Source organism: Podarcis filfolensis (assembly GCF_964270895.1).
Source record: "Podarcis filfolensis genome assembly, chromosome: 11".
Lineage (NCBI taxonomy): Eukaryota > Metazoa > Chordata > Lepidosauria > Squamata > Lacertidae > Podarcis > Podarcis filfolensis.
This window is the reverse complement of record NC_139613.1, coordinates 8965451-8980768: the sequence shown is the minus strand read 5'-3', so window position 1 is coordinate 8980768 and position 15318 is coordinate 8965451. Positions and strand designations below refer to the sequence as shown.

Genomic DNA, 15318 nt, shown 5'->3' with positions numbered 1-15318 from the left:
TTAAGCAAGGTTGGAAGGCAGAGAGGGAGCATTTAAAGCGCATGACTTCCCCGCAAAGAATCCTGGGAACTGTAGTTCGTTAAGGGTGCTGAGAATTGTAGTTCTGCGAGGGAGCAAAGCAAAAGCCCAGGATTTTCTTTATTTGGGAGGAGGGAGTTGTGTGCTTTTAAATGCACATTTAATGTTCCTTAAATGTAAGCTTAAACACGACTCTACAGTGTGATGCAGCAGTAAAAAAGAAGAAGTAAAAAAAACTTCAATACTTCAGAAGTATAGTGTCCAGATCAAGGGAAGTAATGTTGTTGTTGTTTAGTTGTTTAGTCGTGTCCGACTCTTCGTGACCCCATGGACCAGAGCACGCCAGGCACTCCTGTCTTCCACTGCCTCCCGCAGTTTAGTCAAACTCATGCTGGTAGCTTCCAGAACACTGTCCAACCATCTCATCCTCTGTTGTCCCCTTCTCCTTGTGCCCTCCATCTTTCCCAACATCAGGGTCTTTTCCAGGGAGTCTTCTCTTCTCATGAGGTGGCCAAAGTATTGGAGCCTCAGCTTCACGATCTGTCCTTCCAGTGAGCACTCAGGGCTGATTTCCTTCAAAATAGATAGGTTTGATCTTCTTGCAGTCCATGGGACTCTCAAGAGTCTCCTCCAGCACCAGAATTCAAAAGCATCAATTCTTCGGTGATCAGCCTTCTTTATGGTGCAGCTCTCACTTCCATACATCACTACTGGGAAAACCATCGCTTTAACTATAGGACCTTTGTCGGCAAGGTGATGTCTCTGCTTTTTAAATAGTCCCGCTCTATTCTGCCTTGGTCAGACAACACCTGGGATACTGTGCTGGGCACCACAATTTAAGAAGGATTGGAAATTGGAACATGTGCAGAGAAGTGCAAACAAGGTAATGAAGGGTCTGGAAACTAAGCCTTATGAGGAACAGTTGAAGGAGCTGTGTATGTTTAGCCTGGAAAAGAGGAGGCTGAGAGGAGATATGATAGCCATCTTCAAATATCTTAAGGCCTGTCACAGGGAAGAGGGAGCAAACATGTTTTCTCCTGCTCTGGGGGGTAGGAGGGCTTCAAGTTAAAGAAAGGAGATTCTAACACAACATCAGGAAAAACTTTGTGACAGTAAGAGCTGTTCAACAGCGGAATGGACTTCCTCCGGAGGTTATAGACTCTCCTTCATTGCAGGTTTTTAAGCAGAAGCCATCTGTCATGTATGATCTAGCTGAAATCATACATGCATGCCAGCTTCCAACTCTACAGTTCTATGATTCTATGCTCTACTCCATGGGTAGGCAAACTAAGGCCTGGGGGACTGGATCTGGCCCAATCGTCTTCTAAATCCTGAGCACACTATCAATATGTGTAAGAGATTCAGGAACTAAGTATTTACCATCTCAAAGGAATGGCCAGGCTACCCAGAAAAGGCAATCAAATAAGGCATTATCAAGTATCCTGGCAGATAGGAGAGGAGCAACACACTCAACTTTCTGCTGGAAACCACCTCTTTCCATGATGTATGTATGATGTTTTGGGGGGTGTTCTTGAGCTACAAGGTAGGCAATATCAAAAGTCTATACAGTGGTACCTTGGGTTACATACGCTTCAGGTTACACACTCCGCTAAGCCAGAAACAGTGCTTCAGGTTAAGAACTTTGCTTCAGGATAAGAACAGAAATCGGGCTGCGGCAGCAGCAGGAGGCCCCATTAGCTAAAGTGGTGCTTCAGGTTAAGAACAGTTTCAGGTTCAGAACGGACCTCCGGAACAAATTAAGTACTTAACCCGAGGTACCACTGTATAAGAGCTTGTGCACCAATGTTCTGGGTTCCTCTCCTCCATCCAGTGGCGTAGCGTGGGGGGTGCAGGGGGGGCCGGCCGCACCGGGCGCAACATCTGGGGTTAGGGCAAATCCACGGGTTAGGGGGCGCAAATCCACGGGTTAGGGGGCGCAAATTACTTGCCTTGCCCCGGGTGCTGACAACCCACGCTACGCCACTGCCTCCATCCCTGCATGGGGGGAGTGGGGGACCCTGTTGCAACAGTTTAATAAAGATCAGGCTTACTAGCACTTTGCTTCTCAATATTCTCTGGCTGGCCTCTGTATTTTTCTCCTAGCGATAGAGAACCTACATAAAGACTCTATACGGGCTCTTGGATACCCATAAGGGGAAAAGGAGCAGTTTTTTTCTTATAACACCTTTGTACAGTACTTGTATTATTAAGCAAAAGCAAACATTAGGCAGTAATCCTAAGCCTGTTTACTGGGCGGGGCTCAATTGGCACTTATTTCTGAGTATACATGTTACTTAGGTTTCTACTTAGCTAATCATATGATATCTATAATTTAGGTTGCTGCTCCATTCCAAATAGGACATCATATTGAAAATATGGCAGGCAGCTAATGTTCCCTACAAATTACAGGGTCTCCGAATATACATAATACATTATTTTACTTAATTAAGCCTCATGGCAAGTCATGCCAAATTTTAATCAAGAGCCACCTGAAACAACTCAAGGAATAAACTCTTTAAATAGTTAACACCTGCAAGTGCATATTTAGAGGTCAACAGGCTGGGAAGGTTTGCCTTCAGTTTCCAAAAAATCTGATCAGAGGTTTTTGAGAAACGAGGTTTGTATTCTCTCTTTCCAATGGTAATTCATACCTGGGAGTCTCTGCTACTTGTTTAATGGCTCCTTTCCAGAGAAAGTTGAGGAAGGCTGTTAGGGGTGATGCCTTTTCTTTAACGCTTTTTCTTCCAACTCCAGGTCTACTGAAACAAAAAGGACAAGAAGAAAGATAAACGAAGGAATCCCTGGAAGGTTAAGACAGTGTTTCAGAATATTAAAAGGTAGTAGGAAAAGAAAAGGCTGCTAAAGCCACTTACATTTGAGGTGAGCGAAAACAGTAGCTACAAAGTCTTATACAGATGTAAAGAAGAGTAATGGAGAACTCGAAAGGCTTTGGGTATAATTGTGGCATGTAACCTTTGAGCGGGGTGGGGGGGTACTATAAAACTAACTGGGGTTGAATCCTGTGCACTCTTACCTGTGAGTAAACTCTGTTGTGCCTACTCCTGTTTGCTCTGCATCCAGTACAGTCCCAGCTTATTTGGGAAGCAGTGTATGTACAATATTAGCCGAAATTCCCTATTTCTGCTTTCCTTTCTTATGAAATAATATGCATTGATGCGTTACCCCCCCACCACCAAAAAAATCAGCTTTGATCTATATTGAGATAAAGTTGCGCTTTAAGCTGGTAATGTGTGCACAATGCACAACCACAGTGGAATTTATTTTGGAGTAATTTCCAAAGAGGGGAAGAGGTTTCTGCTGAAAAGTTGGCACAGAAGTAGATAAGGAGGGGTGCTGGGGATTTTTTGTTCATGAAGATATTCTTACTTTATTGGTATTTCAAGGTTTTGCATTGCTTGAGTTTTAGTATTTGTTTGTGGGAGATTGGAAGTCATTTTGGTGTTTTAGCAGAAGAACAGGACAAAGTTTTACTCAGAGTAAACCCATTTAAATGAATGGATTTTAGTCACGTCCATCGCTTTCAGTGGGTCTACTCTGAGTATGACAACCAATGAATGCAGCCCTCTGAAGCTACTCAGGGAAAGGAGTTAATGGGGTCAAAGTGCCCTGAAAATTTCAGTTTGCTACTCTGTTCCAATACAAGAAAAAGGAAAATGTATTGTTAACTAAGTCATTGTATGATGATGTCATTATGAATCAATTATGTGTCCAGATTGAGAAAATTACACTGTCATAATAAGTCCAGGTTCTTGGAAAACCTGAACTGTGGAAGAATAAATAAATAGTATAGATCAGGAATATTTATGTGACTGTGTGCGATTTTCATACTGCTTTTTATGCATTGTTTAACTGGTATATATAGAGCCTTGCCTGAAGAACCGGTATGGTATACAGTGGTACCTTGGTTCTCAAACTTAATCCGTTCCAAAAGTCCATTCCAAAACCAAAGCATTCCAAAACCAAGGTGCACTTTCCCATAGAAAGTAATGCAAAATTGATTAATCCACTCCAGACTTTTAAAAACAACCCCTAAAACAGCAATTTAACATGAATTTTACTATCTGAGATGATTGATCCATAAAATGAAAGCAATAAACAATATACTGCAGTCACACAATCAATCAGTAGCTGAACTGGGTTCCACATAGTCACAAAAACAAAACAAAAAGAGCCGCAAAAACAAAAACGCAAAATAAATAGCAAAAACAGTCAGACCTCAGCATGGCACTCAAATTGGAAGTGTAACACTCAAAAGTGAGCATGTTCGGCTTCCGGGAAAAATTGCAAACTGGAACACTTATTTCCAGATTTGCAGTGTTTGGGTTCCAAGTTGTTTGAGTACCAAGGCATTTGAGAACCAAGGTACCACTGTACTAGATATTGTCAAATCTGGTCCATAATTCCTGTTCAGGAAAGATCACAAGGTGACCTTTAGCCACTCTCAGTAATATCTCTGGGCATCATCTCTGGGCATCATGGGATTGTTGGCTGGGTGTGGGAGACATCCAGACTTGTTTACTGGAAAAGTGGGGTTTTAAAGGGGGGGTGCTTCTTTGCATCTTAATGATGATTTGGAATGAATAATTATCATGTGGCTCCTGTTTCCATGACTATATTTTTCCTATGACTGTTGTAGACTTGCTTCTAAGGAAGTGTGCATAGGACTGCAGTATTCTAGTCTTAATATGTAAAACTGAAAATCTGTTTCCACTTAAAAAAGAAAGACCTTGTACAGTAATTAAAAAGATAAGAGCTTCAAAATGTGACCTGGCAGTAATTCTGCATTCATTGCCATGAGGAATAAAATGTGTTTTTATTCTTTGTCTCATTTAAGCTGAAAAGTGCCTATGTTACGTATTTGGTATATGTGTTTATTCTTCATAGTAATAATAATTACTACCATGCTCCACTGTTTCCTTATTCATTAGAATCCCAGTTTCTGAAAACACCCATATGTTTCAACAATATTTGAGGGACAGGAAATCATTGCCTTTAAAATCCCCAGAATCAGATTGAGGGCCACTTCAAATAATTTTGATTTTCAGCGTACGCAGAATCCCAAAACACAGTGACATCGTTGTGGCTCTACACAGCTGCAAGAACAAAAGCTCTCTCCAGCTGGGTCCAAGGACATGAGTGCTATGTCTTCCCAAACTCATGTGGGAATAGCAGTTAGTGTTCTTGCCACTGAACAGAGCCCCAGGCATGCATATTACATATGGCTGTGTACACATTAGAGGGACGCGGGTGGCGCTGTGCATTAAACTACAGAGCCTAGGACTTGCAGATCAGAAGGTCGGCGGTTCGAATCCCCGCAACGGGGTGAGCTCCCATTGCTCAGTCCCTGCTCCTGCCAACCTAGCAGTTCAAAAGCACATCAAAGTGCAAGTAGATGAATAGGTACCGCTCTGGCGGGAAGGTAAATGGCATTTCCGTGCACTGCTCTGGTTCGCCAGAAGCGGCTTAGTCATGCTGGCCACATGACCCAGAAGCTGTACGCCGGTTCCCTCGTCCAATAAAGCGAGATGAGTGCCGCAACCCCAGAGTCGGCCACGACTGGACCTAATGGTTGTTGTTGTTGTTTAGTCGTTTAGTCGTGTCCGACTCTTCGTGACCCCATGGACCAGAGCACGCCAGGCACTTCTGTCTTCCACTGCCTCCCGCAGTTTGTTCAGACTCATGTTTGTAGCTTCGAAGACACTATCCAACCATCTCGTCCTCTGTCGTCCCCTTCTCCTTGTGCCCTCCATCTTTCCCAACATCAGGGTCTTTTCCAGGGAGTCTTCTCTTCTCATGAGGTGGCCAAAGTATTGGAGCCTCAGCTTCACGATCTGTCCTTCCAGTGAGCACTCAGGGCTGATTTCCTTCAGAATGGAGAGGTTTGATCTTCTTGCAGTCCATGGGACTCTCAAGAGTCTCCTCCAGCACCATAATTCAAAAGCATCAATTCTTCGGCGATCAGCCTTCTTTATGGTCCAGCTCTCACTTCCATAAATCACTACTGGGAAAACCATAGCTTTAACTATACGGACCTTTGTTGGCAAGGTGATGTCTCTACTTTTTAAGATGCTGTCTAGGTTGGTCATTGCTTTCCTCCCAAGAAGCAGGCGTCTCTTAATTTCGTGGCTGCTGTCACCATCTGCAGTGATCATGGAGCCCAAGAAAGTAAAATCTCTCACTGCCTCCATTTCTTCCCCTTCTATTTGCCAGGAGGTGATGGGACCAGTGGCCATGATCTTCGTTTTTTTGATGTTGAGCTTCAGACCATATTTTGCGCTCTCCTCTTTCACCCTCAATAAAAGGTTCTTTAATTCCTCCTTACTTTCTGCCATCAAGGTTGTGTCATCTGCATATCTGAGGTTGTTGATATTTCTTCCAGCAATCTTAATTCCGGCTAGGGATTCATCCAGCCCAGCCTTTCGCATGATGAATTCTGCATATAAGTTAAATAACCAGGGAGACAATATACAGCCTTGTCGTACTCCTTTCCCAATTTTGAACCAATCAGTTGTTCCATATCCAGTTCTAACTGTAGCTTCTTGTCCCACATAGAGATTTCTCAGGGATTTCCCACACAGAGATTTCCCACATAGAGATTTCCCTAATGGTTAGGGGTCCCTTTACCTTTACCTTTATGTACACATTAGTGGCTAGAAACACAGCAAAGCAGCATTTCAACTTCCTTTTTTTATAGAATCATAAGAGTTGGAAGGGACCCCAGGGGTCATCTAGTCCAATCGCTTGCAATGTAGGAATTGCACATATTTAAGAGTTCCCATATTTTGGGGAGGGAAGGAGCAAGGAAGAAAGAGTTTACCAAATCAACCCAGAAGAATTGGGGGCTGTGATGGTTAGCAAAAAGCAAATCGGCTGCAAGGGGGAAGAATGTGAGACAAAACACAGATTTGTGTATCCCGCTATTTTGACCATAACTCTGTTGTTGAGAATAAAGTAATCTTGTGGCATCTCAAAGGCAGACTTATACCTTTAAAACACAGTCAAAGCACATGACCCTCCCTCCAATGATGATGATATAATAATAACATATAGCTTAAAAGTCTGTTAATGTTTTTTTAATGACTGGGGTCCCCCCAAATGTTTTCAGCTGTTCATATTTTGTCTTTAAGTCACCTTGAGTATCTGTTAGGGGAGAAATGATGGGTATAAATAAATTATTGCTAACATTAATATTCTGGACACTGTGGTTGCTGGGAAAGTAACCCTGTGAGGGGGTGAACTGCAGTGCCCAATTTTGGAAGAATGTGCTTTGAATAGGATTACTGTAACAATTTGTATAATGTGTAAATCTATCTACCGGTAGTTTTGATTCTATATTTAATCGAGAGTTCTGTTTCTGGCGGTTCCTATATTTTTTGTCTGTAAACCGCCTTGAGTCCCTAGCAGGGGAAAAGGCGGGGTATAAATAAATATACTATGCAACGACCACCAACTGATGTGCGTGTGCCACATCATGTGATTGATTATGCGGGGAGTGGCTTATCTGCCCCCCCCCATTTTATTTGGGTTCACACCATAGCTGTCAACCTTCCCTTTTTTTGCGGGAAATTCCCTTATTCCAGTGCCGTTTCCCGCTGCTATCCCGGATTGTTAGCTATCCCGTAGACTGTCCCCAGGACAGGTGAGGCTACTGATCCCTTATTTTCAAATCTGAAAGTTGACAGCTATGGTTCACACCCGATAACAACAACACTGTTAATAATTCTGGGCACTGTATAGTGGTACCTTGGTTCTCAAATGCCTTGGTTCTCAAACTCCGAAAACTCAGAAGTGTTCTGGTTTTTGAACATTTTTCGGAAGCTGAATACCTGATGCGGCTGTCAGCTATTGTTTCCAGGGCACCTGCACCAATCATAAGCTGTGCCTTGGTTTTTGAAAATTTTGGAAGTCAAAAGGATTAAGTTTGGTGCTTTGGGGGCTTTTGTTTTTGCTATTTATTTTGCGTTTTTGTTTTTGAGGCTTTTTCAATTAATTTGTTTTTGTGACTGTGTGGGACCCAGTTCAGCTACTGATTCATTGTGCGACTGCGGAAATGAATTAAAGCCCCCCATCCAAGCAATGACTATCACCAGTGCAGATAAGAATTATTATTATTTTTAATTTTTATCATATACAATACTGTCTTATTTATTTTATAGTACAGTACATTGATTATTGCTTTCATTTTATAGATCGATGGTCTCATTAGATAGCAAAATTCATGTTAAATTGCTGTTTTAGGGGTTGTTTTTAAAAGTCTGGAGCGGATTACTCCATTTTGCATTACTTTCTATGGGAAAGCAAGCCTTGGTTTTGGAAAGGATTTCCGGAACGGATCAAGTTTGAGAACCAAGGGACCACTGTAAGAGTTTTGCTGCTGTGAGGGAAGCCCCTCCGTGAGGGGGTGAACTACAGCGCCCAGAACCCTTTGCGAGGACGTGCTTCGAACGGGGCTTTTACTCGGCGGGTTCTCCCAACTAGCACCAGAGGGGTTGAAGGACGGGCCTTGCGCGCGCCCCCTCCCCACGCAGAGAAGTGGACTAGGCGAAACGGGCGGGAAATCAGCGTCGGCTTGTGTAATAATAACGCACCGCGATTCCCCCTCAGAACCTCGCCCCCTCCCCAACCATCACAGCAGGAGGGGCGTGGCCCCGCCGGACCCCGCCTCCCACGTCACGCGCCGGCCGTCGTGCCGCCAGAGGAGGAGTGGGGGCCGCTCGGAGCGTGCAGGATGGTGGCGGCGGCGGCGGCCGAGGCTGAGCCAGGCGGCGGGTAGAAAATGGCGGATTTCGAGGAGCTGAGGGTGAGGAGAAGCCGATGGCGGCGGCGAGGTTGACGGCGCGCTCCCCGCGGCCTTTCTCTCAAGGCCGACCCTTCCCGGTGCTTGAAGGGCTTAGGCCGCCCTCCCGGCCGGCAAGCATCCTCCCTCCGTCCCCCGGGACCGCCTCCCTCCCTCCCCTTCCCCACGCGGGAGGAGGCCCTTGGTCCCCGCCGGCCTCCCTTTCCTCGGGTCATTTCCACGCCGCCGCGATAGCAGCGTCCCCGTTAACCGGCCCGTGAGGAGGCGCCTCCCGTCGCCTCAGCGGACAGTTAACGGCTCGCAAGTCGCGGCGTGAAAGGGCAGCTGCCGTCGGCCAGGAGAGCGGGGTCCCGCCGGGCTGAGGAAAGCGTGAGTGAAGGGGCTTGCGGGAGGCTGGCGCCTTTTCCTTCCTTGGAATCCGGTTTCACTCCCGTTTCTTCCCCTCCCTCCCCCGCCCCCGTTTTTGTAGCCTACGTAGCTTTCCCTCCCCCTAAAATAAGTCATTTTTTTTTTACGATCTGCCTCGGTTTTTGTTTCCCCCGTTTTCTTTCAAAGCGCACCCCCCTCTCTAATCCTCCCTCTCCTGCTTAAGCCTCTTTGTCTCCTCTGCGAAGGACCCCGACTCAAGAGAGCATCCTGCGAGGAGCGGATTCGCATGCTTCGCTCGCAGACAACCCCCATCTCTGGGCACAACAAAGCGCGCCTTTGGGTCTCGAAGCCACTCGTGGTTTCCCCCTGATCGCTCATGTGGTTTCATGTTTATCTCTTCCACCCTTCCCTTCGGCGTCTCTTTCTGTCTCTTTGACACTTTCCAAGGTTTGGTTGGCGCCCGATCGCCGAAATCACGGCCCGCTTCCATCTTTGCATCTCTCCTCCTCCCCAGCTCCTTTGAATGTAGCTCTTCTCCCGCTGCATTTATTTATTTTTTCTTCATGTGACAGGGTTTGCAGTGCCTCTTTCTGCACCCTCTCAGATCTGCTTGTTCCTATCCTTGAATTTTGTCCTTGCAAAGCTGTTCCTCTTCTCCTGTGAATACTGTTTTTCTTCCTCACCTTGACATTTCATGTAGGTACAGTAGATCTTTTTTTAATCCCACATTTCAGGGTCAGACATGAACATCCCTCTTTAATTCTCTACTGTATTGCTTTTTTTTTTTTCTTAAATGTCCATTCGCCCTTTCAATTCCTTCTAGGTTTGGCAACCACTTGAGCCAAGCTCAAGATCTGTTGCAAGCACTCTAAACCACTGCACTTTCTGCTTTTTCTTTTTCTGTGCCATCCTCCCATTCATCCATTTCCCACCCTTCCCAAATCTTTCTTGCCTGCTTTTGTTTTCCATAGCAAAATTGGCTCTGCATACAACACCAGATCCCATGTAGGTCTTCAGCTACTAAGCTATTATATTTATTAGTATAAAAGCATCATTATTTCATAAGGACTTACATCTAGGTAAAAATATATAGCACTGGGCTGTTGTGTTTGTTTATATTTTGGGGACCCGTGACCACAATATATTTTTCTTAACCAGTAAGAAAGCCTTCAGTAATTTGCTGTTATTTATATTATTCATTTATTTTATTAAAAAAATATGAATAGGTTCCCATAAAACATCCAGAAGCAATTTAACAATTAAAATATACATATATATTCAATCCAATACAGATACAACTGGGAGGGGGGGAAATCTTCATTCAAGAGATTTATTGGAAGTGTAAATTACTCAATAGGCAATGAAAAGACAGCAAAGAAGGTAGATAATGGGAGGGAGTTCTAAATGGTATGTGCCACCACACTGAATGTTCTATTCTGACACTGTACAGAATGGGCCTCCTGATGGGATGGTATCTTGAAGAGTCCCTCTCCTACAGAGCAAATTACTGGTTGGGTATATAAGAGGTGAGGTGATCTTTTAAGTATGTTGATCACAAACTATATAGGACTTAGCCTGGTAGCTAACTGTCAGTCAGTGCTTTCAGCAATGACATAAAATGATGGTAATATTCTGCTCCAGGGAGCAGTTGAGCAACCTTGGAGCCAGTCCACATAGGTACACTGCAGCAGTCCAGTCTCGAGCTTACCAGCACATGGATGGCAACAATCAGGCTGTCCTGGTCCAGAAGCAACCATAGCTGTCTTCGTCACCTGAAGCTGGTAGAAGGTAGTTCTAGCAACTCAGGCTACCTGGTCTGCTAGTGACAAGAGATGGATCCAGGAGTACCCTCCAGACTTTGACCCGGCTCCTTGAGAAGTATTATGACGTCATCCAAAACAGGCAATTGGTTACCTATAATTTAGGAGTTTGAGGGACAAAATAACACACATGGATTGTGGCAAGATCCTAAGTTAAACCTCATTAAAATGTATTTTGGATCTTATACCACATATGACTGAATAAATTTTATCGGAATTAGTTTCTTGAGCTGGAGTAGACTGAATTGGAGAAACTGTTATTATAAATACTTATTTTGGCATACTTTTTTTTTAGTGTTGAATAAAAAATAGTTTGCACTAAATTTGTATATATATAAGTGGGGCATGGGGGGGGAGAAAGAAGCATAAAGATGATTTGAAAGACTTGTTTTCTTGCATCAGATAGTTTCCCTGCCCTTGATAATTTCGTCTGTCTTTAAAGTTTGCTAAGATATACCTGATGATTTGAGGTATAGTTTTTGGAAAGTTTAAGATTAGGCTGACCTAAGAAACTTCAGAAAGAATGTAAAGGCTATAGATACAATACAATTCTGCCTATATGTGCCATTGGTTTTATTTGTTGTCTGAAAATTCTATCAAGTGATTTCTTCCCCTTCTGAAATATGTATCCCACAGAGCTTTAAATATTTAAAACATTTCATTGATTCAGATTTATTCTGTTGATTGTGTCAACTATGTCAGCACCAGTTTATTTTAACAGCAGAAGTTCTTGGAAGCATGGAAGGAGGTGATATATTCTGCACTTCATTGCTTGTGTTTGCCTCTTCATAGTTCATTAGCACTCCACTTCATAGTATTTTGTTGAGGTACCATCCTTCCTGTGATATTCTGTATATTTTAATATATATATTATATAAAACATGTTTAATTGTTATAAATTATTCATTTTTTGTGTTTAGCTTGTTTCTATTTTAGCTGTAAGCCGCTTTGAGTTCCTATCAGGGATGAAGGTGGGATATACTAACAACAACAATTCCTTACATTTGGGGAAATACCTTGCCGCCGCCTCTGTAAATTAAGCTGATTTTTTACCTATTCAGCAGTAACTGACCGTATAAATACCTCACTTATTTTTGGCGGGTGGAGGTCAGAAGAAGGCTGGGCTGCAGAGTGGTGTTCTCGGATTGCAGACGTTTTCAGATTCACCCTCTTGTATATTGAAGCAAATTATGTATTCTGTGTGCACTTTGTACATGTTTTAAAACAAAAGATAACATCTCTTGCCGAATAGTCAGCATATTTGTACTGATGCACCTGCAGGTTACAGCTGCTAATAACAGTGTTGCTGGGAACCACTGTGTAGCAATAAGGGGAGAATAAAAACTCCTGGAGATAAGTGGTTAGTTTGCTATCCACAACTGTGCATCTGTACAAACATGTACCTGAAAACAGTCTTGTGCTTATCTGAGCATTCCCTGTATCCCACAGGAACTTGCTTTATTGACATTGTACTGTGTGCGTAATGCTGAATTATCTTCACTTCAAGGACTTGATTCTGAGCTCTGTATTTCTTTTTAATCTTAAGGGATTTAATCTTTGTACAGCAGTGCCTTAGTTTACAAACAGTCTGGCGTGCTTACGTTTTGGATTACAAACACGTCAAACCTGGAAGTGCGTGTCCCGGTTTGCAAACTTTTTTTGGATTACAACCCCCCCCCTTTTTTTGATTATGAATAAAGTTGACAGTGAAGAGGAAGGTTGATAGTGACCCACATGTTTCCTCTTGCACCACAGTTCTGTATAGTATTGATCAGTGTTAGAAATGAGCTAGAAGTCCAGCGTGTTTTGCAACTGGTGCAGATCCAATTGCGACCACGTGGAGATTTCTAGATGCTAGGTTGGCAACTGACATCTCCATCTGGCTGGTCTCTCTAGCTTTGTAAAGCAGGTAAGCAGAAGAGCTTATTTATTGCGTTTCTCTCCCAGCTTTTTCTCCAAGGAATATGTAGTTCACTCCCCTCCTCCGTTAATCCCTGCAACAACCCTGTGAGGTAGGTTAAGAGGTTGTGGCTGGGCCAAGGTCACCCAGTGAGTTTCAGGACTTAGTGGGGATTTGAACCCTGATCTCTCAGGTCCTAGTCTGACACTCAACTACTACACTACCCAGGCTACCGAGAGTGCTTTTGCTGTGGAGCAGCTCTATATAAATTAAGTGAGTAAATAAATATGGGGAAAGCAAAATGTCACTTAGAGAAGGATCTGAAATATTTTCCTTGAAGCAGTTTAATGTGTTGTAAACTGCTTTGAGATTTTTTCTGTAAATTATAAAAGTGGTATAGAAATCATATTAATAATAACAAAACACACAGGGAGGGATGGTGTCTAGAAATTCTGTTGTGTTGACTTCAGCCTAGGTTTAAGGTGCCATTTGGCCATTATATGTATCTGAATTTCTAACACTAGTTTTGATGATGTAGGCATACTCACAGCCTTCCATACGCGTAACTTTTGTTTGGATTTAATATTTACCTCTTGCATGCTAGTGTCTTTCTGTAATGCCTACTTCAGGTTTATTTTTAGTAATGCTTCATTTTATTTTTCTACTAAGTGTTCTGCAACTGTAACGACTATAATATGACATGTATATAACACGTGTATGATAAGTGTAGCATAGCATGTAAAATTTCTAAATCTTCCTTAAAAAGGCATTTCTTTCTTACTCTTCAACTAAAATTGTTCCCTGGGCATCTTATGCAAGAGCTTTACTGTACTAAACAAGCGAGTCCCTGCCTGCAGGTTTACAACCTTAAAGGCACAGCAGAAAAGGGGATTGGATTGGAAGCAAAAAGCAAAGCAACTGACTGTGGGGACCAACTCTTAAAGGGTCAAAGATTTTTTGAATGACCAGCTTGAAACTGTTCAGGAACAGGAAGAGCCAAAAAGCCACCCATTTGCTTGAGCCCTACATGTCACACAGGTCTCTGTTATCTTGTCAAACTCCAAAATCAACAGGTGATACACATGTCTCTGCTGCCCTTGCATTCTCTGCTTCCATCAATGTCCCTAAATTGACTTGTGTTCTCATGACTACATCCTGGTTTAAGCTATGGGTTAAGTCTTGCTTTTCTATCTATTTAGATAGTGTTAAGTAACCCACGCGGGTGCCGCTGTGGGTTAAACCACAGAGCCTAGGACTTGCTGATCAGAAGGTCGGTGGTTTGAATCCCTGCAACGGGGTGAGCTCCTGTTGCTCGGTCCCTGCTCCTGCCAACCTAGCAGTTCAAAAGCACGTCAAAGTGCAAGTAGATAAATAGGTACCGCTCCGACGGGAAGGTAAACGGCGTTTCCGTGCACTGCTCTGGTTTGCCAGAAGCGGTTTAGTCATGCTGGCCACATGACCCGGAAGCTGTATTGGCTCCCTCGGCCGATAAAGCGAGATGAGCGCCGCAACCCCAGAGTTAGCCATGACTGGACCTAATGGTCAGGGGTCCCTTTACCTTTACCTAAGTATAGTCCCTGGTTTGCACACAACTGGAAGCTGTGATTAACTTCCATCTTCCTAGTCTGAAATGATGCAGAAGCAAGGGGACTGCATAGAACTTTTGTGCATCCTTGTTTATTAAGCCAAAATTGGATTGTGAGGAGTTCTGGGTTGACCATTTGTTGTCAGGATTCCATGTAGCAGAGAATGACTATATAGCCAGCGGAAGAATACAGTTTTTCCTACTTGTCTTATGCTCTGTTTGCAGGAATTGGGAACACAAGTCTTTGCAGGGATAGCAAGTGACAACTGGGCCAAACATATTTGGATAATCTGCTGTGTACGTCACCTGTAATAAGTTGGAATGTGTTTAGAAGAAGAAAATATTCTTCTCTGAATTTGAATACAGATAGAGATATTAAAGTATAGAGGGACAGTTCAATATCATGTTTAGGTCACAGGGCAAAAATGATAGAGAACAGCCTAGCCTTTGGTGTTCCCCTTTCTGTACTTAAAACACTGAAATTATAGTACAGTACATTCACAACTTAGGCACTTTTAACATGCACATTCAGCTTTACGCACTTGGCAAGAAAAATTTTAAAAAATCAAAAATGGGAGAAAACTTGCAGTCCCACCCACCATTGCACCCAATGTGTTTTGACTACACAGTTTTGGCTTTAGATGCTTTCCCCAGAACATAATCGCTGCATAAATTGCAGGCTTTCTGTAATTCAAAATGTCACTTGTTTTTCAATTATTGAGCACTATTTATGATATCAGACAGATCAATCTCATTCTTTTTTTGACTGCTCACATAACCAGCCCCTGCTCATCTTGAGTTTGCCTTC

At 43.2% G+C, this 15318-nt stretch overlaps 1 protein-coding gene across 17 annotated transcripts in view; it reads left to right on the top strand.

Moving 5' to 3' along the window:
* The first annotated feature begins 2772 nt into the window (after positions 1-2772).
* The window catches only part of PIAS2 (protein inhibitor of activated STAT 2), a 43996-nt gene continuing 31450 nt past the window's right edge, over positions 2773-15318 (top strand). For 3 of the 17 annotated variants that reach the window (XR_014539548.1, XR_014539549.1, XM_083575663.1), the window contains exon 1: positions 8587-8839. Coding sequence is in view for 3 of the 17 variants with exons in the window: in XM_083575663.1 (XP_083431789.1) it covers positions 8816-8839 (24 nt within the window). In the remaining 14 variants the exon portion in view is untranslated. Of the gene's footprint in view, positions 2899-8475; positions 8840-9010; positions 9206-10646; positions 10732-15318 lie in introns of those variants that run through there. The other 14 variants (XM_083575675.1, XM_083575671.1, XM_083575673.1 and 11 more) reach the window with 13 other exon arrangements.